Below are 27,448 nucleotides of genomic sequence, written 5' to 3' on the forward strand. Positions count from 1 at the left end.
ACAAATATCAAAACGGTAGAAAGCTTTCTTTATCAGCAAGTAGATACATGTAAATGTGTTAAACTCTTCAGGGGCTTCCCTGGTGGCTCAGTTGTTAAGAATCCCCATGCAGGGGACACGGGTTCGAGCCCTGGTCCGGGAAGATCCCACATGCCGTGGAGCAACTAAGCCCATGGGCCACAACTACTGAGCCCATGTGCCACAACTACTGAAGCCCACATGCCTAGAGCCCGTGCTCTGCAACAAGAGAAGCCACCGCAGTGAGAAGCCCGTGCACCGCAACAAAGAGTAGCCCCCGCTCGCCGCAACTAGAGAAAGCCACGCACAGCAACAAAGAACCAAAACAGCCAAAAATAATTAATTTTAAAAAATTCTTCAATTAAAAGGCAAAGATGAACAGAGTGGTCACCAAAACATGATCCAACTATATGTTGTCCACAAGAGACTCTTTTTTTTCCTTCTCTTTTTTCTTTTTTGCTGCCCCACATGGCTTTTGGGATCTTAGTTCCCCAACCAGTGATTGAACCCAGGCCAGGGCAGTGAAAGCACCGAGTCCCAACCACTGGACCACCAGGGAATTCCCATACAAGAGAATCATTTTAGATCCAAATACATGAATAAGTTGAAAGTGAAAGGACAGAAAAAGACATTCCATGCTAACAGTAACCAAAGACAGCTGTAGTATCAGCTATGTTAGTATCAGACAATACAGACATTAAGAGAAAAAATTGTTACAAGGGACAAAGAAAGACCTTATATAGTGATAAAAGAGTCAATTCATCAAGATGTAACAATTATAAATATATATGCACCTAACAATGGAGCCCCACATATATGAAGGAAAAACTGACAGAGCTGAAGGGAGAAATAGAAAGTTCTACAACAATAGTTGGAGGCATCAATACCCCACTTTCAGTAATGGACAGAACAACTAGACAGAAGGTCAACAAGAAAACAGAAGACTTAACACTGTAAACCAACTAGACCTAACAGACATATATAGAATATTCCATCCAAGAATGGCAGAAAACGCATTCTTCTCAAGTGCATGTGGAGCATTCTCCTGGACAGTCCATATATTAGGCCACAAAACAAATCTCAATAAATTTTAAAAGACTGGAACAATTCCAAGTATCTTCTACAACCGCAGTGGAATGAAACTGGAAATCAATAAAGGAAGGAAATCTGGAATTCACAAATACGTTGAAATTAAACAACACACTTAAAAAAAAAAGTGTGTCAAGAAAAAAATCACCAGGTAAATTAGAAAATACTTTGAGATGAATGAAAATACAACACATCAAAATGTATGAGATGCAGCAAAAGCACTGCAGAGGGAAACTTATAGTTTGAATGCCTACATTGAAAAAGGCGGATCTCAAATTAATAACCTAATCTTCCATCTAAAGGAAGTAGAAAAAGAGCAAATTAAACCCAAAACAGGCAGAAGGAAATAATAAAGATTAGAGCAGAGATAAGCAAAATAGAGTATAAAACAGTAGAGAGAATCAATAAGACCAAACGTTTGTTCTTTGAAAAGATCAACAAGAGCAACAAACCTTTATCTAGACTGACCATGGAAAAAAGAGAGATGACTCAAATCACTAAAATGAGGAATGAAACTGGGGTCATTCCTACCAATCTTACAGAAATAAAAAGGATTATAAGAGAATAGTATGAACAATCGTATGCCAACAAATTAGACAACCTAAGGAAATGAACAGCCCAAGAGCCACAACTACTGAAGCCCGCGCGCAGCAACGAAGACCTGACACAACCAATAAATAAATAAAATAAATTTTAAAAAAAATCAATCCATGTAATATATTAAAAGAATAAAATGAAAAAGGCAACATCATCTGAATTGATGCAGAAAAAAAGCATTCGACAAATTCCAATACCCTTTCATGATAAAACAAACAAACAAAACTACTCAATAAACTAGGAACAGAAGGGAACTTGCTCAACTAGATAAAGGGCATCTATGAAAAACCCACAGCTAACATCATACTTAGTGGTCAAAGATTGAATGGTTTCCCCCTAATAACAGGAATAAGACTAGAATGGCTGCTCTTGCCAGATAAAGGGCATCGGATTGGAAAGGAAGAAGTAAAACTCTCTTTAGAAATGGCATAACCTTATATACAGAAAACTCTAAAGAATCCACATAAAAACTATTAGAGCTAATAAATGAGCTCTGCAAAATTGCAGAAGATAAGATCAGCATTCTAATATCAGTTGTACTTCTATACACCAGCAATGGACATCCAAAAATAAAATTAAGAAGACAATTCCATTCACATTAGCATAGTTAGCAATAAATTTAACCAAAGAAGTGCAAGACCCATACACTGAAAACTACAATACATTGTTATAAAAATTTTTAAGAGAACTAAATAAATAGAAAAAATCCCATGTTTATGGACTGTAATATTTAATAATGTTAAGATGGCAACAATCCCCAAAATGCATCTACAGATTCAAAGGCATTCCTATCAAAACCTCAACTGCCTTTTTTACAGAAATGGACAAGCTCATCCTAAAATTCATATGTTGGCTAGGATATGGAGAAATTGGAATGCTCACACACTGCTGGTGGGATGGTAAAATTATGCAATCACTGTGGAAAACAGTTTACCAGTTCCTTAAAATTTAAACATAGAATTGCATATGACCCAGCATTTCTACTCCTAAGTATATACCGAAAAGCACTGAAACACGTGGTCACACAGAAACTTGGACACGAATGTTCACAGAAGCATTATTCATAATAGCCAAAAAACGGAAACAATCCAAATGTTCATCAACCAATGAATAGATAAACAAAATGTACTACATCCATACAATGAAATATTATTCTGCCATAAAAATGAATGAAGTGTTGACATACACTACAACATGAATAAACCCGAAAAACATTACGCCAAGTGAAAGAAGCCAGACACAAAAGGCCACATATTGTATGATTCCATAAAATGCCCAGAATAGGCAAAGTCTTAGCCAAAAAGCAGATGAGTTGTTGTCAGGGCTAGGGTTGGGGGAATGGAGAATGACTGCTTAATGGGTACTGGGTTTCTTTTTGGGGTGATGCTTGGACAACACGTAATGTACTAAAAGCCACTGAATCACACACAGTGAATTTTACTTCAATTAGAAAAAAAAGAATGAGGCAACTCTCTCTATACTGATATGGGAAGCTCTCCAAGATGTGGTATTTAGTGAAAAAAGCAAGACTGTGAACAATATGGTCTCCCTTTGAAAAAGGTGGGTAGGGGCAGGGTAGAGGAAGAATATACATATAAGCATTTTTACCTAACATGTCTTTGCAAACATTCACACGAACTTGTTACTGGTGAACTGTCCCTGGGGAAGAGAATTTGAGGGCAGGGGTAGGTGTGGAGGACCTTCCTTTTCAAAGTAAGCCCTCTTGTGCAATTTAAAAGTGCACATTATATATTACCTTTCCCCCAAGAAAACAAATTAACCTTTTTAAAAGAATACAAATTTAAATAAAGGGGTGCTTATATAATGAAAATATGCTTATGGAAAGGTTGTTGATCCATGCTGGGGGTGGAAAACAACTGGGAATGAGATTCTACAAGTGGTTATCTAACAATGACAGATATCGGAATACTTTTTTAGAGTGTAATTACACATTTCCCAAATGGAAGATTATATAAACAGCGTGATGCTTACATAAGAAGTTGAAAGGCTGTTTGAGTCTGTGACAACAAGCCGTCCTTAGGACCCCTGACTCCCTCGGGGCAGGAAACCTGGGCTCCTTTTTCCTCCCACTAAGATCTCAACCTGGGCTCCTCAGGCACTGACAGGTAAGGGAGCTCTCCATACCGAAAGGAACCTTCCTGAAAAGACCTTTTCTGTAATTCCAGAAGAAAGACAGATTGTGTAAAACACCCATGATTACAATTACAGTCCAAAGGCCTATTTTCAACTCTTTCTCTTGATTCTGAAGATCTTCCAGTTGTATCACCTAACCCCCCGAAGTAAGTATACTGCTTTAATTCACGGCTAAAGAGTCTCCAGGTACATTGACAGGTGTCAGACAAAAAGAAGTCCTATCGGTGTCCACTACCACCTACAACCTACAATACAACCCAGACAAAGGGCTTGTTTCACCCAGACTCCCTGAGACTCATGACTGTTTCCCATTTCTGTCAGATTACCACCAAATCTTCTCATCTTTAAGTTCATTACAGAGGCTGCTAGTGATTCTGGCTACAACGGCAGAACCTCCTGGAGCAGCTGGGAGTGAGAGCTGGTCCTTCCTGCCCTGCTTCTTTATTTCTAGAGCAGAAAAAAATAACAAACCTGGAAGCCCCACGTAGCAGCAGCTTTTGTAGTCTGTGACTTCATTTAAGGAAGTATTCTATGAAACCTCTGAAAAGAAGCTAAATTTAGATTGAAGTCTTTCACCAAGAATGCCAGCCTCTTCAGCTAGGGAACCCACATGCCCAGCAGCATAGCGGGGGGTGGGGGTGGGGGGGTTAAACAACTTTAAAATACAGAAAAATGTGTCACCATTGAGGGAAGTGAAGCTGGAACTAATCAGCCCAAAGAAGTTTTCTTCTGGTACCACCAACATCTTAATTCTCGATAAAGGAGTAGTGACTACAAAAACTTCTGTAGGGAAAGAAACAGTGAAACAAGGGAGACAGGTTTTCTTTAGAAGATTTCTACTAAGAGAGCAAGAAACTACTCTGTATATCAGGATGTCTGTCATGATATAATCTGGCATCGAGGTATTGAAACCAATATATTGTCTGAAAACAAGTTCTCTAACACTGAGTCAGACAGGAAGGAAAAACCATCTACTCACTTACCAGTACTACTTTCCCAACACCTTACTCTTCCCAAATGTGTCAATTTAGACCTTGAACTCTAAGATGATAAGAGACACAGCAAAAACCGAAAACAAAACAAAAAAGAAAGAAAACAAAACTGGTATGATTTGAGATTAACAGTTAACAGGGAGATAATGCTCTTTTCTATGCATTTTTTTTAACCTTGAAGAGTAAGGCTGAGCCATTTAAAAGCTAATCTTCTCCAATGTTCCATTCCCAAAATAAAATTAAAATATTATATATAATTTTAAAATTAACATTTAACAGCCTCATCCTACTTCATGCTCCAAAACTGGTTCTATTCTGCAAGCCATATCTCTAGACAGATTTCGGCAGATAACTGTGTAAGAGACAAACAGAGAGTGAGATTTCCTTCGTTCCTTCAGATTTGCATCCTCCTCTTCTCCCCGCCCCCAATCAGCTGGGAAGCAGTCCCAGATTCTTCTCAAGCTTAGTTTGGAAGTAAAGCTCAGCCTTGATAAACACTCAACCCAGGAAATGCTTTGGATCGTAGACCACTTAGAATACTCAGTCTGTCCTTTCCCAAGAGGTCTCTTTTCAAACTCCATTTGATAGGCGGTTTGGCAATTTTATATTTTTACTAAAACCTCCTGGAACATTGCTGAGAGATAAAATCATAGCAGGCTGGAAACTATACAAATGGTGGAGGGAAGCACCACACCCAAGGAAAGCTCCCCGAACTTCAGGGGGAAATTACTGTTCAAAAGAGCTCCCAACAGTACCTACTCCCTGCGGGAAGGAGGGAGGGGAGGGGAAGAAATCCCCACTCTCTGTGCCACTGGGCATGTTTCTTTTACGGTGTCACCTCAGTAGAGGCTTGATACTGTTAGGACATAATGAAAACAACTAGAATGACCCGTTTTTTTAGTGTTTTTGAAATGTTAATGTCCTGGTCCCTGCACTACTAAAAAGGCTAACTCGGTCACACTGACATTCACCATACATCTTTTTTACAGAATCAGCATTTCACATCATTTCTCTTGTGTCTTTTGGACCACCTCTGGTGTTGTGTTTGGGTGCTGTTCAAAATGTCTCCAAGAGCCAACAGTTATCCGTACTGGCAAATTCTCTCCTACACTTGGTTCGTGAGTTCATAGACAGATTACGTGAAACCACAGAACGCTCGATCTCAGAGCGACACCAGCTTCATGACACTGAACAGAATGCCAAGTTCTTTCACAGAGAGAGGGTGGTGGGGAGACCTGGGGGCCAAACCAATTAGAAAAACAGCACCGGGTTAGCCTAAACCAAGAATGTGCAAGCTTCTGGAAGTCACCAGAAATTTATTTTTTCCGTGGAATCGTAATAACAGAGTAACATTTCAGTAATATATATGTGATAACTAATAATAAGGCACAGTTGATGCTGCTGTTTAGTAAATAATCAATAGGGGTATAGGCCAAGGAGGAAACGGCTAATAAAAAAGAAATCTTAGGTTGGTAAGAGGTGGTGGAAATTTGGGGAGAACAAATATACTCTTTGCTTTTTACATTGTTACTCATCTGTGTCACAATAACGCCAGGGCCATCTCCCCCTCCATATAACAACCCCTGAAGTGATCGCTTTCCGGGAAGGTCAGTGGAAGGTGGGAGTTCCTCACGGAGTGATGTTTAACGAAGGCCTTAATTTGGAGACAAAAAGGAAAAGAACCGGATTCAGAAACAACGTTGACACCAACTTGTAAAGTAAGATGCAAAGTAACAGAGCAATTAGACTTTAGTGCGGTTACTAGATCCTCAGTGAAGCCTTAGGGAGGTAGCCCCTACCACACACTGGGCACCTGGTTACTTCATTTCCTCTTGGCAACAACCTTAGGAGGTGGGTACTGTCTGCAGCTAAAAGATGAAAGGTGTGATTTGCCCAAGGCCACTGGTATGTAGTCGAACTGGCTTGGCTGACTTCTCTGCACTCCACCATCTCCAAAATGGGGACAAGACTCGTACCTCCCTGGTAAGTTTATTGAGAGGAGGAAACAGACCTCATGAAAACTGCTTAGCATAGTGTCCGCCTGGCAAGTAGTAAAAAGCCAGTAATGGACAGATAGCTTGATTATTATTCCCTAGGGTCACCCAGCTCCTGAGCAGCAAAGCTGGAACTGAAACCCAGGTCAGCTGTGCTCCAAAAGCCATACTCTGCGCACGGGGATCTCCCTAGTTCCACGGCACGCAGTTTGCATACCTGACCTCACTTCTATAAGAAAGGCCACAGGACAGAAGGGGCATTCCAAAGAATGACATCCCAACACTGACGCTTTAAAGCCAGCGCTTGGCAGACACGCATTCTAGAATATTTGGGGACAGATTCCAAACTTTGGCAGTGAAGGTTGCCCAGCCCCAGCCTATGTGATCCAGGGCAGAGCTATGAGAAGGGAAACAGGACAGGACCTTCCACGGGGTCTGCCCCCTACCAAGGTGCAATTCCCTCCTGTGTGCTTTACGTCTGACCTCCTTTGCCTGCAAAAAGATTTTAAACAGTACCTGACTGTAAATGGAAGGAGGCCCAGTGTCCAAAAAACAAACAAATTTTTTTAAAAACCCACCACACAAACACCTGAATGCCCACAGCATTTTATCAGGATGCCCAACCTCATTTAGTGTATTTTTGTTTGTTTGGCCGCGCCGCGAGGCTTGGGGGAACCGGGGTTTGAACCCCAGCCCCGGCAGTGAAAGCGCCCACTGCCGAGTCCTAACCACTGGACCGCCAGGGAATCCAACATCATTTAGAACTTACAACACTCCACTCCCTTCACAGCCCCTTCGTATCTCCTCTGGCTGGGAAGGTTTTTCTAGGGCTAAGTAGGGAATCTGATGTCAGCTTTGGAACAATGCAGAGACTGCATAAACAGTATGTATTTCCTTCCTCTGGCCTCTAACCCTTTGGAACGTCCACTATGCTACTTGCCAGACAACCTAGCACATAGTAGTTACTCAATAAACATTGGTTAAAAGAAACTCTGAAGACCACGTAGTCTAAACCTGGCCCCAACGAAGGATCCTTCATCAAGCACCCTAGAAAGACTATCATCCAGCATTTGCATAAACACTGTAACTCAGCACTCACTACTTTGTGAAGGGGCCTCCAAAGAATGAGGCCCCTCTAATTATTCCCTCATTAGACAGTTCTCACTGTTACCAAGTTCCTTCCTAAGCTGCAGCGGCAGTTGGCATCACAACTAATATTCTCTAAGCACTTACCCTGAGCACCCTTCCCAGCACTTTCCACAGCAAGAAAGTGGCAAAGCCAGGACTGGAACCCAGGCCTCCCTCACCTAGGCTCTCAGCCACCACCTAGTCCATTCACTGGATCCCGTGCTGCCCTCTGTGCACAAGAGTCCCTTGTACACAGCAGGCCTCAGAAATTAGAATTTATCAACTCACTTCCTGATCAAACCTCTCTTGACATCTGACCACTGCTACCCAGACCCCACCCGCATCCAGGCTGCCACTGCAGCCTGAGTCCTCCAGGCCCACCCGTCCGGCATCTCTTACTTCAGTCTGACCTTCAAAAAGGCCACTCTCTTGCTCCATTCCACCTGTTTCTGCATGTGCTATTACCGCATGGTCCCTCCCCCCATCCAGATCTTTCCAGAGCCACTTCAAATTGGGCCTCCCCAGCAGCTGCACTTCTCTGGCCCATAAGGAGCTTCCTGTTCAATCTGGCACTTTTCCTACAGAGCTTAACTGTTTCTAGAGAACGTCTCACTTCCCTGGGTACTGTTAGGTTCCTGGCAGAGATGACTGTATTTCTGCAATGCCTCTCTCATCCTTAAGCATCATGCTTAATGAGTAAAGCTAGTATAGATGGCTTGAGGCTTATCTTCCTTTAGAAGTAATCTGACTAGAAAATCAACATCAAATTCGAATGTGAAAATTATGGGCTTCAATGTTAAATAATCAAGCCTCATTAAAATAATAAAATGCATATTTCTTCTTCATATATTTCAATAGTTATATATTCCTCAAAAAAAATACTACAGAGATAGATATGCTGCATTTTGTAGTAATACACTGGGGTAAAATGTTTTTCTCTGGTATTTGGTTATTTAAAAAGATGATTCTTTAATTAGAAGCCCTTTTATTCTTTAACAAACTATCAGATACCCTGAACTGGGTTCCTTCAAGTGTTATGCATTTCAGAGCTGTTAAGAACCAGGCTACATCCATCAGGAGAGGCTGATATGATGTAGAAACAGAGGTTTATTCCTTGCTATCACTATTTTATTTTATTTTTTATTTATTTATTTATTTATTTATTTTTTGCCGTACGCGGGCCTCTCACTGCTGCGGCCTCTCCCGTTGCGGAGCACAGGCTCCGGACACGCAGGCTCAGCGGCCATGGCTCACGGATCCAGCCGCTCCGCGGCACGTGGGATATTCCCGGACCGGGGCACGAACCCGTGTCCCCTGCATCGGCAGGCGGACTCTCAACCACTGCGCCACCAGGGAAGCCCCTGCTATCACTATTTTATCCAACATAGCCTGGCTCTGGGGCTCAGGCCAGGGCAGAAGAGGACCCTCTGCTCCACATAATCATTCAGGGACCCAGGCTGATGGAGCATCCCCCCCATATGATACACACACGGTTCAGGGTACTCCACGGTAGAGCTGGAGGTGCTTATGGCCTCAGCCCCCGAGTGAGACAGATCACTGCTTTTCACGGTTCACTAGCCAGAATCAATCACGTGGTGACACATAACCTCCAGGCAGCTGGGAAAAGTTGAAGGGCACAAGGACAGTCACTGAGCAGCGCTGTTTCTGCCACAGAGGCAGCTCTGGAGCTCCAAAGGTAGAGCAGTCCCTGATGACGTGAAAGAAGCAAGGTGCACAACAGGGCACGTAGTACGCTGTCACCTGTGTTAACAAGAAAGAGAGAGGAAGAGATGGAGAAAAGGGAACAGAAAACCTCCGGAAGAATGCTACTAGAGAAATTAATAATACCATGGTAATAATTGCTGCCTCTCTGGAGGCAAGATGGTTGGCAAGGGGCAGGGAGGAGGAAAAGGCATTTTTAATGGGTACCCTCTTCTATTACATGCATGGGTCATCTATTTTAAAACTCTAACTAAAATCATTTTTTGGCTGTGATTTATACACTTCAAATTAATGGGTTGTTTGGGGATTTTTTCTTTCTGAATCAAGTCCAATCTATTCTAACGTAAGAAACACCAGATCCTTGACTCACACTGCCTGAAATTAAACACCTGGAGTAACACTGACATAATCACACCCTTTAGGAAAGCCTTGCTGAGAGATCTTGCACTGGCTTCTCTCTGTTCTAAATATAAACATCACTACTATGTAGGTGATGAGAAAAGTACTGAAGCCGATCAAATGTCTGCTTTTGGAAATAATTTTCCTGTTATTTCAATTTAGGTACCTTTATTTTCTAAAGTAAACCTCCTTTTCTAAAATAAAAGTGTTATTTTTGGTACTGTTACGCTGAATTCTATACAAAATACAGCAAACAAAGTCTCCTGGGTTCCCTGAAAGAGAACAACACTGCTGTTTCAGAACGCAAGAAAATATGGACTGCACTGAGATACAGTCTTTGCCAGTCATGATCAACACCCTCAAATAACATTTAAATACTTCATGTGCCAGATGTGCCAGGGGACTGCCTCTAGGGCTGTGACAAGGTAACCCAACAGCACATCTGCTCCACTCACTCAGTTGTCATCAACAAGAGTAGAATCCTGCTGACATTCAGCTGATGAAGTAAGCCATAAATAATGCAATAAGTAAACAGGTTGAGTCTCCGAAAAGACTTCTATCATTCATTTCAATTTTAATATCAAAAACAGGCCTTAAAAAAAAACAAAAAAAAAATAGGCTTATACTACACCCCATTCACAACACTCTAAATACCAGAGAATTTCCAAGAGAAATAGCACTCGATCGAGTTATGTGATATCCTTACGGGTTTTACTTCTAAATTTATGCTAAGCATAGTACATAGCTACTTTTTACTACACCAAGTTGGTGCTTAAATAGTCTGTGACTGTCTCTCAAGTTCTACAATATACTGTCCGCATTTATATTTTAGTGGAAAATCAACTACCACACATTTCTTTCAAACAGCAATATTACTCTTTCTAAACTGAATGTGTTTGTGTGTACCAGAGGCGCTTTCCTAAGTTGGCTTTCTGCCTACAACTTGTGCTTTTCTAGAAGGTAATGTGCACTATCATTTAACCTGCCTTGAGCTTCCAAATAGGTTTATTCAACCAAAATTTTTTTTTTTTTTTTTTTTTTTTTTGCGGTACGCGGGCCTCTCACTGTTGTGGCCTCTCCCGTTGCGGAGCACAGGCTCCGGACGCGCAGGCTCAGCGGCCACGGCTCACGGGCCCAGCCGCTCCGCGCCATGTGGGATCTTCCCGGACCGGGGCACGAACCCGTGTCCCCTGCATCGGCAGGCGGACTCTCAACCACTGCGCCACCAGGAAAGCCCTATTCAACCAATATTAATGATTCCAAAAATGTATCTCAAATTTCTTTCTAAATCACTGAAGAAAAGCAAATAACCCAAGTTTGCAAAGCCTACGGTGGGTCTTGTAGCATCCGCTATTCAACCTACGTAATGAATTACTAATTATGAAATTGCCAATATTGCAACATGTGAGACCAAATACAATATATGTTTAGGACAAAAACAAAAAGGAAAGGAAACTTTAGATCCCACTGTGTTATGTTTAAACTGAAGACAGATGGCATTAATTTGTGGGTATACAAACAATTTCCAGGACTTTCAAGTCAGAGGCAGCCATAATACCATATATCATTGATTCTAAGACACATTTCTTCATATTTTAACATCTCTGAAATCTTCAAATGAATCATATTGTAGTGTAAATACTGGTGTTTCTTTTTTAGTGGTATATAAAACAATGGCGTGACTTTCAATCAAAGTCATCTTAGAGTCACCAAAATACGACAACGTTAATATTAGCTAACATGTATTGAACACTGACTGTGTACCAGACACTGCATGTGGATTATTTTATTTAGTACTCACAATACTCTGATGTGGCTTCAATTATTTTCCCCATTTTTATAGCTGGGGAAACTAAGAGATGAGGTCACTTGTCTAGAGGCACAGGTTGGCTCCAGTCCAGCTCTTAACCACCCGGCCTCACTGACTCCACAGAGGGAAGAGCTTGAGGGTCTGAGAGACCCAACCATTCCTTGGAGCATGGGTTCGAAGCCCAGCCAAGCATCTTCTAAGCACTTTTTTTTTTTTTTAAAGGAATATAGGAGTAAAAATACAGAGCTCCAGATATCAAGAACAGATATTAATTATTAATTCAAAGCCTTTATTATAAGGAAGGGTTGGAAATCACCTTTCTGAGAAAAATTATACTCTTGCATAAAAACCAATTTTTTCTCTTTTTATACATCCTGAATTCAATTTATAATTAACATGTATTTTTCTTCCTTAAAAATATTCTATTAACTCTAGAGAAATGATATAAGAATGTATTCCTATGTTCTGTACCTAAATTTTATTTAAATCAGTATTGAAATAGTCCCAAATAAAACAACACTATACAACAAACCAGAAACATTCTATAATACAAATCGACAATGAAATTTGTTGGGGTAAGTTCACATATAAAGCTACCATTCCTAACACCCGGCAAAAATGTTTGGCACTTCTACAAAAATACATCTTTTAATTCACACTACTACAAAGAGGGCATTCTTTTTTTCAGAAGTTCATTAAATGGTATTGTCTACTTATTTGTTGGTTGCCTTCCTAGCATTTCTTTTCCTGTTCCCTCAAATGTCCTAGTCCTATATGTTGGGTGAGACTAACACCATTACTGGATTCCAAGATGGACCCTAATTCCCATCATCCTAGCCAGTGGTTGGCTCAGAGATGGACACATGACCCAAATTAGGCCAATCAGACAAGAAGATTCAACTCCAGAACTTCTACTCTAGGCATGAGCTACTGGGGAAGTGTTCTCTTAACATCTCTGCTAGTTAAAGCCAGAAGCAAATAGCCATGGGAGCTGCTGGTAGCCACGTCCTACCTTTGGAACACAAGGGGAAGGGACAGCCAAGAACGGTCTGAGGTCACAGCACTGAGAAATGGGAAAACCAGGTCCTTGCCATGCCACTGGAACTACTTTTGCACTTTGCTGTTAATTTACTGAAGGAAATTCTTTCTATTGAGACAATTTAAGCTAGGTTGTCTGCTACTTACATCTGAAAGCATTCTGTTTTTTAAAACTAATAAAAAATCAGTATCAGGAAGTGTGGTATTGTAAATACAAGACAGAAGTAAAAATGTGAAATTGGCTGAAGAAAGGAGACAGGGTAAAATTCAATGAACACCTCATGAACCCAGCCTGAGCATTTAACTATTTTTGAGAAAAGAAACCATCAGGCTGTGGCCTGTGGCCTGTTGTGCCCACCAAGACTACAAGGAACATTAAGGCACTCAATAGGAAAGATGCAAGGTTCCGACTACTCACAGCATTTAGTAAGGATCTTTGAGGAGACAAAACGAAAAGGGGGGAAATATGCCTTTGCTAAAAGAGGGCCTTTCTGCTTCAAATCGCAATCCAAGGGGACCGAGAGATTTGAAGAGAGGAAACAGGATAAAGAGAGGGAGAGAAGTGGTAGCCTTGGCAAGAGATAAGACTGTGGGGTAGGGTGGGCAAAAGAATCCTGACCCCCAGGCATCCCCCAAACACCCTTGTGAGGTATTCTCAGCCTGAAAATGGGAAACATCATTCGAGATGTTACTGCAAAACATCCCATGGGCAAGGGACAAATTCATGATGTCCCTCCATCCAACCACTTATTTCCAACAGCCCTGAGGGAAAAGCAAAGGAGAAAATGAGGAAACCAAACGTTATGAAGATGGGCCAAATTCTAGACTTGGGAACATTTCAGGCCTTGGTTCAAACCCCTGGAATTGCCCAAAGTCCAGGAGCAGACTAGGTTTTGGGGTGTCATATGGTCACAGACCTCCCAAGCTGAGCTGACAGCAGGCTCTGATTGCCCAGTTCCCAGCCACTATCTCACTCTGTGGCCAAAAAGAAGCAGCCCACAAACTCTGCCCCCAAGAGGGGTCTCCTCCAGTGTCCAACTCAGATGTGGCCATGGAACCCAATCTACAAGAAGGTCATTAATTCAAACCAGCGAGTTGGTTGTGAACACCGCTGTGTACCAAGCAACATTCCGTGGGAACACAGACATAAACAAGACGTCTGTAAGCAAGGCCGCGGGCTTCATGGAACTTACATACTAGGAGCAGAGAGAAAATCCGGTCGACTAGACAGCTAGCTGTTATACCAACACCCAACAAAAATATCATGAAGTGATGCTTGCTGGTTAGGAAGTAAGGCTGCTGTGACAGTGAGGGAGCTACTTCAATGGGGTGGTCAGGAAAGGTCTTCCTGAGGAGGTGACACTTGGACTGGGAATTGAATGACAAGAAGGACCAACCATGGAAAAAAAACAATCAAGGGAAGAGCATTCGAGCATTTCATTAAGAAAGAAGACAACAACGAAGATGCAGAAGAAGAGGAAGAAAAGAGAAAAATAAAGGAATAATTCATGCAAAATCCCTAAAGCAGGAACAAGCTTGCCATGTTTTACGGCTGGGTGTCTGCAGCCTCGAGAACAAAGGGAGAAAATGACACAGACGAGGCCAGAGAGGCAGCCGGGGCAGGATCACACAGGGAGTTTGATTTTATTCTGAGTAGGAAGCCACTGGAGGACTTTAAAGAAGGGAATGACATGATCTAATTTCTGCTTTGAAAAGAGTTTGAGATGGCAAACAGAGTAGTGATTGCCAGGGGTCCCAGGGATGAGGGAGGGGTGGATGTGCCTTTAAAGGGAGAGCACCAAGGACAACACAGCACAGGTCTGCATCTCGATTGTGGTGCTGGTTATACAAATCTGCACATACAATTGGTGAAATCTGACCTGGGGATTGTACCAATGCTGACTGTCAGTTTGTTTTGATATCATACCATAGGTATGCATGATGTTAAAAATGGGGGAGGCATAGTAAAGGGTACACAGACCTCCCTGTACATTTCTTTGCAACTTCCTATGAATCTACAGTTACTTCAATTAAAAGTTTAAAAATATTTTGCAAATTTGAAAGTTGCTAAGAGAGGAGATCTTAAAAGTTCTCATCAAAAAAAATTTTTTGTAACTGTGTAAGGTGATGGATGTTAACTAGACTTACTGTGGTGATCATTTCACAGTGTCTACAAATATCAAATCATTATATTGTACGCCTGAAATTGATACAGTGTTATATGCCAATTATACCTCAATTTAGGTAAGTAAATAAATAAGAAAGCTAAAAGCATGACTAAATCACATTTAAACAAATCCTAAGATAAAACTCATAATATTTGACTCACAAAATGCAAGTCACTTTATTTGGGGCTTTAGGGGGAACAAATGTGTTTATGATAATAAAAGATTAAATAGAACTCACGTGGCAATTGTGTGAAGAGTGTGCATCTATTTCTTTTTGGACCAAAAATACTGAATTTAGGTCTGTAATATATTAGTCTATACGATTCTCTGTTAATATTATTTTAATACAGTACTAGTTATTTGCAAAGAAAACAAGTCTGAACCTACACAGGAGATCTCAGGAAGGAAACCTGGTATGTAGACAAAATATTACCTACGTATAAATTAGAAATTATTCATAGAAACAAGATTTTAAGGTTTCTGACTAAAAAATTTACCTTTTTCACATTACATCCAAATACAGACCTAGATTTTTTAATATAAACATATATTTGCTAGTGGCTGAGGGTGGCCCTAGCAATCTGAAATTTAACAACTCACAGGTGATTCTGACACACACTAGGGTAGGTCATTCATTCTCAACGGGATAATATTGCCTAGAAGGGTGTGAAAATTGTTTCTTGGGAGAGGAAAAAAACCTTAGCTTATGATGCTTACACCAAAGCTCTACCTTACCTAAAAAAAAAAGAAAGAAAAAAGAAAAAAAAAAGTTAAAAAGAAAAGATGTCTTAGACTTCCATTTAAGATATGGATTGGAGAAAAGTGAAAGCAGAAGCAGAAGCAGAATCAAAATGTGATATTATGCTGCACTCACCAAAAGGGTTAAAAGAAAAAAGAAAAGACCAAGATTGGCAACAATACGGAGCAACTGGAACTCTCACACTGCCCGTGGGAATGTAAACTGGTGCAACCACTTTGGAAAACTGTTTGGCAGTTTTGTTAAAGTTGAACATATGCCTACTCCATATGACCCAGCAAATCCGTTCCTAAGTATACCTAACAGAAATGCATATATATTCTCACCAGAAGACGCACACTCAGATGTTTATAGCAGCACTATTCGTAACAGCCAAAACTAGAAATTACCCAATTGCCCGTCGACTGGTAAAGGGATCAATTATATTTAGTTTGACATAATACTCTACCGCGAAAAGGATGAATAATGTACAACCACACAACAACATGGGTGAATTTCACACATGCAATGTTGAAGAGGTCAGTCACAAAAGAATGCCTACTGTATGGAGCCATTAACGTGAAGTTCAAAAGCAGGCTGTTACAACAGGACAGTGACTATCTTTGGGGGTCGGGGGTAGAAACTGGGAAGGTAGCTTGTGGGTATTCCAGACACTGGTAATATTCTACTTCTTCATCTAGATCAGAGTTTCTCCAGCACTACTGACATTTTGGACTGGATAATTCTTTGCTGTGGGGGTCTGTTTGGTGCATTGTAGGATGTTTGGCAGCATTCCTGGCCTTTATCCACTATGTGCTAGTAACACCCACAAAGTAGTAATGAGCAAAAATGTCTCTAGACATTGCCAAAAGTCCCTTGGTGGGCCAAATTACTCCCCAGTTGAGAACCGCTGATCTAAGATATAGTTACACAAGAGTGTCCAGCTTATAAGATATCAACAAACCGTACACTGCCTTTTTCTGTATGTATATGATATTTCAATATACAGAAGCAGGGAGACCGTTTGGAAGACTATTGCAAGCATCCAACGAGAGGTGACGATGCCTGGGACTAGGGCAGTAAAAGTGAAGATGGAGAGCAGTAGAAAGATGCAGGAGATGGTACATGAGGCAGAGCTGACAACTTCTAGAGGACGAGAGAGAAGAAAACCAAGGAAGTCACCGAAGTTTTTGGTCTGAACAGCCGAATGGTTGAAGACATCACAAAGATGGGCCAGACTAGGGTCAGAGCATCTTGGGAATGACTGCGGGGGGGCGGGGGGGGGGTGATCAAATTGTGAGTTATCCAGAGGCAGCCAATGTGCTTTTCTTGTACAGAACATAACATGTGCTCTGGACCATAGAGACTATATGTTTCCCATTCTTCACTCTTTCAAATCGTAGTCTTCAACTGGGTTTCCTGATCCAGCTCCACCAAAGTACACAATTCAACTTGTCACTGGCCATCCCTCAATCATCAGACCAAGAGAAGCTCCATGTAACCCTGACAAAGACAACTGGACATCCTCACCAAGGCGCCTGGAGCTGAAGCCGGAGGCAGTGAACAGAGAAGCAGGAGTGAAGGAGCCACACTGGCCGGGAGGAAGGGCAATGTCAGCCAGTCTCTTTCCGGCTCCACTTGAGGATTTCCCCAAGCAAGGACTTTTATCATAAATTATTTAACATCGTTGAAATAGAGAAATAACTAATACTGCAGCCGGAGGGTTTTGGTTACAAGTAACACTAGAATAAAAAAGGGCAAGCAGCAGCTGTCCAAGCAAGAGCTGATGATGGTGGCAGCTGGAACTAGGATGAGGGCAATGGACATGAAGGGGAGACACATTCCAGAGGAGACACATTCCAGATAAACTGTGGTAACAGAAATGCGAGGACTTGAGGATAAATTAGATATGAAGAATGACAGTGAGGCTCGTTTGTTGGTTTGGGCAACTGGGTAGATTTAATGAAGTGGGGATGACTCTTAGAGAGAAAGGTTTCTGGGGAGAGGGGATCAAGAAGACTGTTTTGGACACGTTAAGCTTAGTCTACTAGGCATGTTTGGGGGAGAAGAGGAATGTCATATTTCCAACCTCAAATAACTGTGGAGAAAAAAATGCTACCTTACCGCACCCCCAAAGAAAACTTGCCTAATTTTGTGAGTGTGGATTATCCTCAGTAAAGACTAAGAAGAGTTAAATCCACATCCCATGAGTACATGCAGGCCTTCTGCACATGAGTATTGATTATTGTAAAGCATACGAATTTATTAGAGTTGGATTAAGCGTGCTTCTGAGAATTTTTGTATCGGCCCGTGAAATGATTATCCATTTAGGATGAGAGAAACTATCCTCTCTCTCCTGTAAAATGTGTTTTTAAAGACTAAAACAAATTGCATGCTATTTTTTTAACCTAGAAACAAAAACACATTTAAAAAAACAACAAACCAAAAAAACTTTTTGAGGCTGGCTTGTATCTTGCCTCAGGTGAGGAAATGTTTATGAGAACTCTGGAAACTATGAAACACCGTACAATATAAGGCATTACTACTACTCATACGTACAAACACCAATCAAGCAATCATCAGACCTATGATTTGTAGGTAATATATGTAGAAATACAATACAGTAAAACTAAGATTCTGATCCCAAAGATCTAAGAGAATAAAAAGGCAACAAATTACATGTGGCTATAACTTTGTCTACTTCTACAGAGTCAGATATCAATATTTCTTTTTTAGGCACCACTAAAATTAACAAACAGGCCTTTTTAAAAGTTCAAAATAAACCTATTGATTATAAATACTTGGGAAATATACCAAATTATTATTGCTGGCTTATGCAAGTCAACATTTTTATCCCACTTTAGGGAGGAGGTTATTTTACAAAAACAGGTCAGAGATAACCCCAAGTGACATTCCAAATAAATGATATAAACCAGCACTATTATTCAGAATCAAGACCCCAGTCTTTCAAAAGGCTCTCTATAAAAAGTAGGTCTAAGTAGGATTAGATTCCTGAATCTGGAAAGAATCATTCAGGCTGGAATAAGTTTTTTTTTTTGCGGTATGCGGGCCTCTCACTGTTGTGGCCTCTCCCGTTGCGGAGCACAGGCTCCGGACGAGCAGGCTCAGCGGCCATGGCTCACGGGCCCAGCCGCTCCGCGGCATGTGGGATCTTCCCGGACCGGGGCACGAACTCGCGTCCCCTGCGTCGGCAGGCGGACTCCCAACCACTGCGCCACCAGGGAAGCCCTGGAATAAGTTTTTAATATGCTAGAACAAGGGCATTTGTTTTGGGGGAGTATTCTCAGTATCAGAATGAACATATTCTCTGGAAAAATGTTCAGACCTGCAATGCAATGTATTTTACTCTTTCGTGAGGAAATACATATAAACATGGATATATACCCTTAGATGCTATTTTAGCCCTTTAAAATACATTTGGCACAATTTGCATTTTCAGAACACCTACATTTGAAAACAATTACAATTAGCAATTAATACACTAGTTGCTCTAAGAAACTCTTTTCTTCTTAAGAGTTGTAGATTCTTTTTTTGTTTGTTTTTAACATTTTTAATTGTTGAAAAGCAATACATGCTCAAGGGGTGGGGGGGAGAAAGGGGGAAGGAGGGGAGATGAAATAGTAAAAGGAATACAATAAAACCAAGTCTCTCTCTCTCATCTGGACCCTCAACCCCAGTTTTCCTCCCCAGAGGAAATCACAATCAATATTTCGACAGAATCCTTCCAGTGATATCTATGCAGATAGATCTATAAGTTTCCCTTTTATCTTTGTTTTATTACTCAAATAGTATGTACAATTTCCACTCTTCTGAATCATGCTTTTCCCCCACTCAATAACACACCTTGGAGAATATTCCATATCAGAACACAAAGCACTATCTTATTCTTTTAAACAGCTACACCTCCCTGGGGATATACCATAATTGATTTAACTAGTTCTCTATTAATGCATATTTGTTTTCAGTCTTTTACAATTTCAAACAGTGCTACAATGACTTTGCACATAAGCCTTTACATAAGTGTGTGAATATATCTGTAAGAAAAATTCCTAAGGGCAGAACTGTCAGATCAAAGGATGTATACATTTATTATCTGATACCAGACTGCCCTTCTTACTACATTGTACCAATTTATATTCTCAACCAACAGTGTAAAAGTTTCTGCTTTTCCACACCTTTGTCATCATAACATATTTTCAAACTCTAGTCTCTGCCAATCTGCTAGATGACAAACTGTTTCACCCTTAGTTTTTTTGTTTTTTGTTTGTTTGTTTTGGCTGTGTTCGGTCTTCGCTGCTGCGCACGGGCTTTTCTCTAGTTGCGGTGCACGGGCTTCTCATTGCGGTAGCTTCTCTTGTTTCGAAGCACGGACTCTAGGTGCGCGGGCTTTGGTAGTTGTGGTGCACGGGGCTCAGTAGTTGTGGCTCGCGGGCTCTAGAGCGTAGACTCAGTAGTTGTGGTGCACGGGCTTAGTTGCTCCGCAGCATGTGGGATATTCCCGGACCAGGGCTCGAACCTGTGTCCCCTGCACTGGCAGGTGGATTCTTAACCACTGACCCACCAGGGAAGTTCCTCACCCTTAGTTTTAATTGGTATTTTGTTTGGAATGAATAGGGCTGAGTGTCTTCACATGCTTGAAATCCATTTTCATTCTTTTCTGTGAATTGTCCGCATCCTTTGCCAAATAGGTTATTGGCCTTTTTCTAATTGATTGTGAAAGCTCTTTATATATTAAACAAGCTTGACTTTCATAATATATAGATTACAAATTGTTTTTCCTAGTTTGTCTTTGGCTATCGATTTTTATCCATTTTATTTTTCCATGGAGAAATTTTCTATCCAACTACTAAAGTTTTTTTATGGTTTATAACTGTTTTTCAGCTGCTTCTTTTGGATTTTAAAAGATATAAAATCATAACAATTGTAACAGTGTACATCCCTGTGTTACTCCTGATTTTAATGGGAATGCTTCCAAGGTTTCACAATTAAAAATGATGCTCGGGTTTCCCTGGTGGCGCAGTGGTTGAGAGTCCGCCTGCCGATGCAGGGAACACGGGTTCGTGCTCCGGTCCGGGAAGATCCCACATGCCGCGGAGCAGCTGGGCCCGTGAGCCATGGCCGCTGAGCCTGCGCGTCCGGAGCCTGTGCTCCGCAACGGGAGAGGCCACAACAGTGAGAGGCCCGCGTACCGCAAAAAAAAAAAAAAAAAAAAAAATGATGCTGGCTTTGGCTCGTGACTTCTCTAAGGAACTTTCTGAATGCATAGAGAATTTAACAGTTCATTCTTGAGTATTATTTTTCCATGTTTATCAATAGATTCCATTGATTTTCTTCAGTGTCAAATACATCACTAGCTTTAGCACTTACGTGATTATTTAGGAATAAGAAATAACAGGAATCTATGACTTTGGATTTACACTGTCTACTCTAGAAATAATTCAAAACTACTCATCAAAATATTTAATCCATATCAAGTCCTCGCCTGATATAAAAAGGCAGGTACTTCCCATTACAGATAGGAAGACTGAGTCACAAATAGATTATAACTCCACCCATCCCCTTTCTTCACTGTGGCACTTTTGGGAGTTAGAAATAAAATCAGACCTTCTGAGTCCCAATCCGGTGGTTAAGCCACACGAAAGCACCAAGGCCTTTAGAGAATTGAGCAGATGCCCAATGTACAAAGAAGAAAGCAGGCTGCCTTCTACAACCCCCTCACCCCCGCTACAGCTTCACAACATTCTCTTCCAGACTCCCTGTAAGCAACCTCCAAGTTGGACTCAGGAGCCTAAAACATCTGAAATGCATCACCCAGCAGCCAGCATAATAGGTCCGTTCTCCGTGATACATGATGCTGCCGACATTCCTCAGCCAATTAGAATTCCTTTCAGCTGCAATGGAGGTGAACACAGCTGGAATTACAGAGTGGGGCCATCACCAGACGCACTGATTGTACATTATTTAAGCCTTGTTTTAAGACAATAAGAGGATTTTTTTTCCCTTTAATCTAGAAATATGGAAACACCATTTCACTTAGTTTAAGTATCTAAATGGATTCGATTTCATCTGTAGACACAACAGGAATTCTAACATTTTAAAAAGAAGATATGTCTGATTCACAGGGTTATGAGCTTTTGGTTTTTTTCGAGAGAGCTCGACAGCTCTCAACTAGAATGGCCTTAGGGACTTTGGGCAGCTAGATGCGGCGACAACAAGCCAATTTAAGTGAGGGGCTTTCTCTCAATAAAATTCACTTACAAAACAAGCAAACTAGTCATCTGAGTTGTTCGGTGACAAAAAACAAACATAACAAACCCAGGTATTTTTTTACTAACTCTTTGTTTAAAAACATTTAGTCACTGAAATGGTTTTGAAATAACAAAAAATTGGTTTAAGTGAGAATCCTAAAGGTTAGGGTTTCTCACCCAGAAAATCAGAGCATGGCACAGGCACCAAATTATTTCATCCATTTTAGAAGGCTTTTTGAACTTCCTTTTTGCTCTGAGTACTCAATAAAATGCACGATTCAGCTATTTTAACTTTTAACCAGTGCCCACAAACATGTTACAGAACAGCCAGGCTAGTGAACTGGATCAGTGAGCTGATGTTGAAATATTATGGGTCTTTCTTTTTTTTTTTAATTCAGGAGGAAATACTTCTTCACAAGTGACTCAGGCCCCAAGACCCTCCCCGTCACCCAATGTTCCACATTAGAACCGGCCAATGTGACCAAACAGAAAAGGAACATCTGCAGAAGAGAAGAAAAAACCTGAAGTTCAGACACAACTTTCATGTTTGCAAAAATAGGAGTTTTTGAACTGACAAAGAAATAGGATTGAAATAAAAAATGCTAGTTTGATAAATCACAACTACTAGAAAAATACAGAGAGATAGAGCATATGAAATAGTTCATTTCTCAAGCCAGTTAGGTGGGTCAAGAAGATTCTTTTTTAATGGATTTGAGGCGGGGGGGAAAGGGTTTTTCTTAAGACAGCACAGATGTGACCAAATCACAAAATCAACACGAGAGGGACTTCCCTGGTGGTCCAGTGGTTAAGACTCCGTGCTCGATGCCGCGTGTGCTGCCACTAAGACCCCAAGCAGCCAAATAAACATTTTCCCAAAAAATCAATACCAGAACGTGTACTTGGCAGAGGGTTATTGCTTTTAAAGTACAACTGCAGTATAAGTTTTGCAGTAGCATTTGATCTAGCCCACCCCACATCCTCAGATGATTCGGCTCAAAGAAGTACCTTGGCTGCACCTGCATGAACTGGAGGCCGACGCTAAGGAAAATGTTAGGCAAACTCAGGTGGAGGGTGAATGTTGGGTAACTAGTGACGACTTATTCCTTCTTATCACAGTTCCAGTTGTTAAAACAAGAGTTCTGCCCGCCTTACATAAGTCAGGTACAAATTGACACAGGCAACATCTTCACAGATTTCTTAATCTTTCTTAAGAAAAACCTATTTCAAATCAATTAGGTCACCTGTAATTGATCAATTAATGTTATAAACAGTTATGACTACAAACTACTTCTCTCCAAGCTGGATCATCTGGATGCCAAAAACAAGTCAGCCTTACATTACATGTGCTATAACTCTAAAAATAGTTTCTATTTCCATAGGCTGTCAAGAAGGTTTCCCCTTCTCTACTTGGAATTAGAATTTTTCTCCCTTCCCAATATACAGTCAACACTCCAAAAAATATAAAAACACAAGGAAATGTGAGAGTATTTCAAGGCATAAAAGCACCAAAGAAAAAGTTTAGGCATTTGGTATTTCAACTAACTGGTTAACATTAGAATAAAATTTAATTTGTTTGAAGAGCACTGTGGAACCCTGAGCTCAAAATTCCATTTTTGCCAAAGTGACCTAAATAATGTATCTGGGATTCATATGTGCACCATGTAAGAACAGAGTTTTTGCAAATCCTGCTTGAATTGAAAATAAAATATGTTTCCGAAGTGTTTGACTAGCCAGGGGACTCTACAATGCCTGCAAGGTAATGCTCTTCAACCAAGATCCCTTGATTTTGTATATCTTATGCTCCAAACCTACTGAAACCATTTTAAAATGATTTTCCTGTTAAAATACCACAAAGACACTCATTAAAATCATAGTCATTTCAATATAAAGACTCACACATTCTTCTACTAGTTTAGGCCAGCTTTCCAAAGCAGTGCAACATACGACCCAATAGTTTTCAAAAACAAAAAGGGCTCCAGAGGAAGGGGAAAAAAAGAAATCATAAATGTAACCAATACACAAAAGTAATGCTTGACATAAATCAAACAGGAGGGCTGTGTTTTAACACAGATTCTGACTATCAGGACTGAGACTTAACAAAAGCAAGCATAAGCGAGCGGTAGTTTGGAATAAACCGGCGGACAAGCTGGCATATCCTTGAGAAGGAAAGGACGTTATAATGGAGTTGGAATCTCATTTTACATATTAGGAAACTGAGAACCCAGAAAGGTTAAATAATTTGTTCTATATCATGCAGTTAATGGCTGATCTTACCAGAATCAAGTCTCCTAATTCTAAACCCACCAACCGCCTAATACAACTGTGGACACCAAAGTTCTAAATACTCTTTCATAATCCAACGTCTTCATACTTTCCATTGAACTGTGCCTTGTGTGGTATTCGCTGACTGGTTAGAACAGCCCTCGTTTTAAAAAATCGTTTTTTCAAATATCACACAGAGAAATAAACTCTGAAACCTGTAACAAAAGTACACACCTCTTGAAAGATGGCTTCCCAAGACGCCAGAAGTGCAGAGATTTCAAACTCCCCCCGACAAGCTCAAAGATGAGGCCAAAACCTATTCTACCGCCAACAAAATATCTAGTTCTGACGTTTCCACGTAATTAACGTTCATCAGACAACTGGCATCAAGTGTGTCTGCAATCAAAGCTAAATTCTCAACCTTGCTGCAGGGAGGACCACACTCACAAAGCCCGTTAGATCATGAGTAACGTCAGCTGGGGGAAAGGGAGAAGGAGTTTTGGAAAGAACACTCATCACCTGATCCTGCCATAGCAAACACCATCCAAAAACTCTTTAAAGCATTTCTGCATCTATGACATCTAAATTTCTGAGTCCAAAAATAATTTGGGAGGAAGGACAAAACCTCCACTACAGGAGGAAAAGGCTTACATCCAGACCTGCCAACTAGGCTTGATTAATATATAAATACACCTGACACAAACATTGTAATTAAAACCTAGTCCTTCTAAAACATTAATCACATTTCTACCCCAACTCACAAAATCAGTTACTTCTGCTTTTAACAAGAAAACTGAAACTAATCTGATGTCAATTATAGATTACACTGTAAATGAGAACCAAATGAAAGTTGTCAGTAATTAAAGTTTTACAAGCATTACAAAGTCAAAAACGTGGCTTTTATGTAACCATAAAAATAAGAATGTATATACTGTATCTATAGTGAGTGAGAGTTTCCTACCAGCCCTGGAATAAAGAATTATGTTTCCCCAGAAACAAAGATCCCTGGGATATACTTGTCACTTACAAAACCAGAGTCTGGGTTTGGGTCCAAATCATTGATCTGATTTTATTATCTGGTCATAACCTGATCTGACATCTTTATACAAAAAAAGCTATTTCCCCTTCCTTGAAACAAAAAATGGATCATGCAACAACTAAGAACTCTCAGAGGAAATTTTCGTTTGAAAAAAAAAAAATCACCCATTGCTGTTTTCAGGGATTTCACCAATAATTGAGGGCCATGCATTTGCCATAAAGTGTCCAAAATGATCATTCTCTTTTTCAAAGAATCTGACCAGACTGACTTTTAAGTCATCATCAGACCAGTCACTGAACAGAAAAATCCAGGGGAAAATCCCCAACAGGGATTAGCCTGAACTTCTTATTTCCTTTCCAGAGCGGGAAATATTCACGTTTGGAAAGTCCCCCAGCAGAACGGTATTTGTAACACTACAATCTGGCCTCAGGTGTGAATTTAAACCAGAAGACGGGGCAGCAGACCCGCAGGAATGGGAAGAGCGAGAAAGAGCAGATGAGGGTGCAGACTGGTCCAGGATCTCTGGAGCCCGCTAGCGAGGGGCAAGCCGACAGACACCGCTGGCAGCTACACACACCCGAACCACCACGTCGCATGCCCAGAGCAGAGCTTCGCGCTCACCCTTGAAGGTTGCACTATGAGCCACCTAGGAGACACGGGCATTTCATTGAAGACTCAATGAGAGTGAATCAAGGAGTCTGCGTTAGTGCAGCTGCCAAAGCCTCCAGAGTGTGCGTGGGGTGCGGGCGGCGGGGGGGGGGGGGAGGTTTTTCAAGGATGCTGGCGGGTGGGAGAGGGGTGACGGTAAAGGAAAGAACTGAAGAAGCACAATCAAGAGTAGGTAGTGGCCTGGCCTGAGAGAGAAAGGAAGTGGACTAGACTGAAGAGGTCTGGACCAGAGGGGAAGTGAGAACAGGACTGGGAGAAGCTACGAGATAGGATTCAGGAATTCGAGGCTGAAGGAAAGGGTGGAGGCCGCCAGACAGAAGCAAGGGGGCGGGGCTGGGAGATAAGCGGGGGCGGGACTAGGTAGAAAACGAGGGGCGGAGTTTAGGGGAAAGTGAGGGGGCGGGGCTGAAGAGAAGAAAGGGGCGGGGCCCGGAGGGGAGAAGCTAGGGGGCAAGTGGCGGGTGGGGAAAGCAAGAGATCGGATGAGGGATGGGGTGAGAAGTCAGTGGGTGGTTGGGGGAGAGACCTGGAGGGAGAAGCGAGAGGCAAGGCCGGGAGGGGAGAAGCGAGGGGGCAGGTGGGGGGAGAGATAGGGAAGAGCCAGAGAATGGGAAGGTGGCGAGAAGCGAGGGGAGGGACTGAGAGGGAAAAGAGAGGGGGCAGGTGAGGGGAGAGGGAAGAAATCCTGAGGGAGGAAGGGGTTGAGAAGCGGGGGGCGGGGCCAGGAGAGGAGAAGCGAGGGGCTAGGAGAAGGAAGGGAGCGAGAGGAATGGAGGGGAGGGAGACGGAGGGGGTCCAGGAGGGGAGAAGTGAGGGGGCGGGGCCAGGAGGGGGAAGCGAGAGGAGGGGGCAGGTGGGGGGGAAGAAGGGAAGCGAGAGGGCGGGTGGGGGGGTGAGAAGCGAGGGGGCGGGGCCGGGGAGAAGCGAGGGGGCGGGGCCGGAGGGAGCAGCGAGGGGCACTCGCCGAGGGGGGCGACCAGGTCCTGGGACAACGGCCGGCGTGGGGGAGGGCCACTTCCCCAGGGCGCCCTGCGGGAAATTCCGGGGCTGATGAGGGGCCGGCGGGGTGCGAGTGGGCGCCGGGTGTCGGCGGGGGCCTCCCGCCGGCCGTACCTGTCAGACGGATCTTGATGCTGGAGCCGTTCCTGCGCGTCCCGGGGTTCGACATCTCCCGCCAACGATCGGGCAGCCGCGGATCCAGCGCTGCCGCCCCCCGGCCCGGCCCGGCCCGGCCCCGCCGCCGCCGCCTCAAGGTTACGGCTCCGGGCTGGGCGCCGGGGTCCGAGCCGGGACACGAACTCCGCGGCCCAGGCGTCCGGGCGGCTGGCGGATGGTCGAGCCGGGGGATCGGCTCTCGACCCGGC

General features: G+C 42.2%; 1 protein-coding gene across 4 annotated transcripts in view; it reads right to left on the bottom strand.

Annotated features, from left to right (window-relative positions):
• SMURF1 (SMAD specific E3 ubiquitin protein ligase 1) overlaps nucleotides 1-27,448 on the bottom strand; it is a 100,798-nt gene extending 73,350 nt beyond the window's left edge. For all 4 annotated transcript variants that reach the window (XM_082857882.1, XM_082857881.1, XM_082857884.1 and 1 more), the window contains exon 1: nucleotides 27,198-27,448. In XM_082857882.1, the coding sequence (XP_082714008.1) occupies nucleotides 27,198-27,252 (55 nt within the window). In that variant the 5' untranslated portion in view covers nucleotides 27,253-27,448. The remainder of the gene's footprint in view (nucleotides 1-27,197) is intronic.

This window comes from Leucopleurus acutus, assembly GCF_964270905.1.
Source record: "Leucopleurus acutus genome assembly, chromosome: 16".
NCBI lineage: Eukaryota > Metazoa > Chordata > Mammalia > Artiodactyla > Delphinidae > Leucopleurus > Leucopleurus acutus.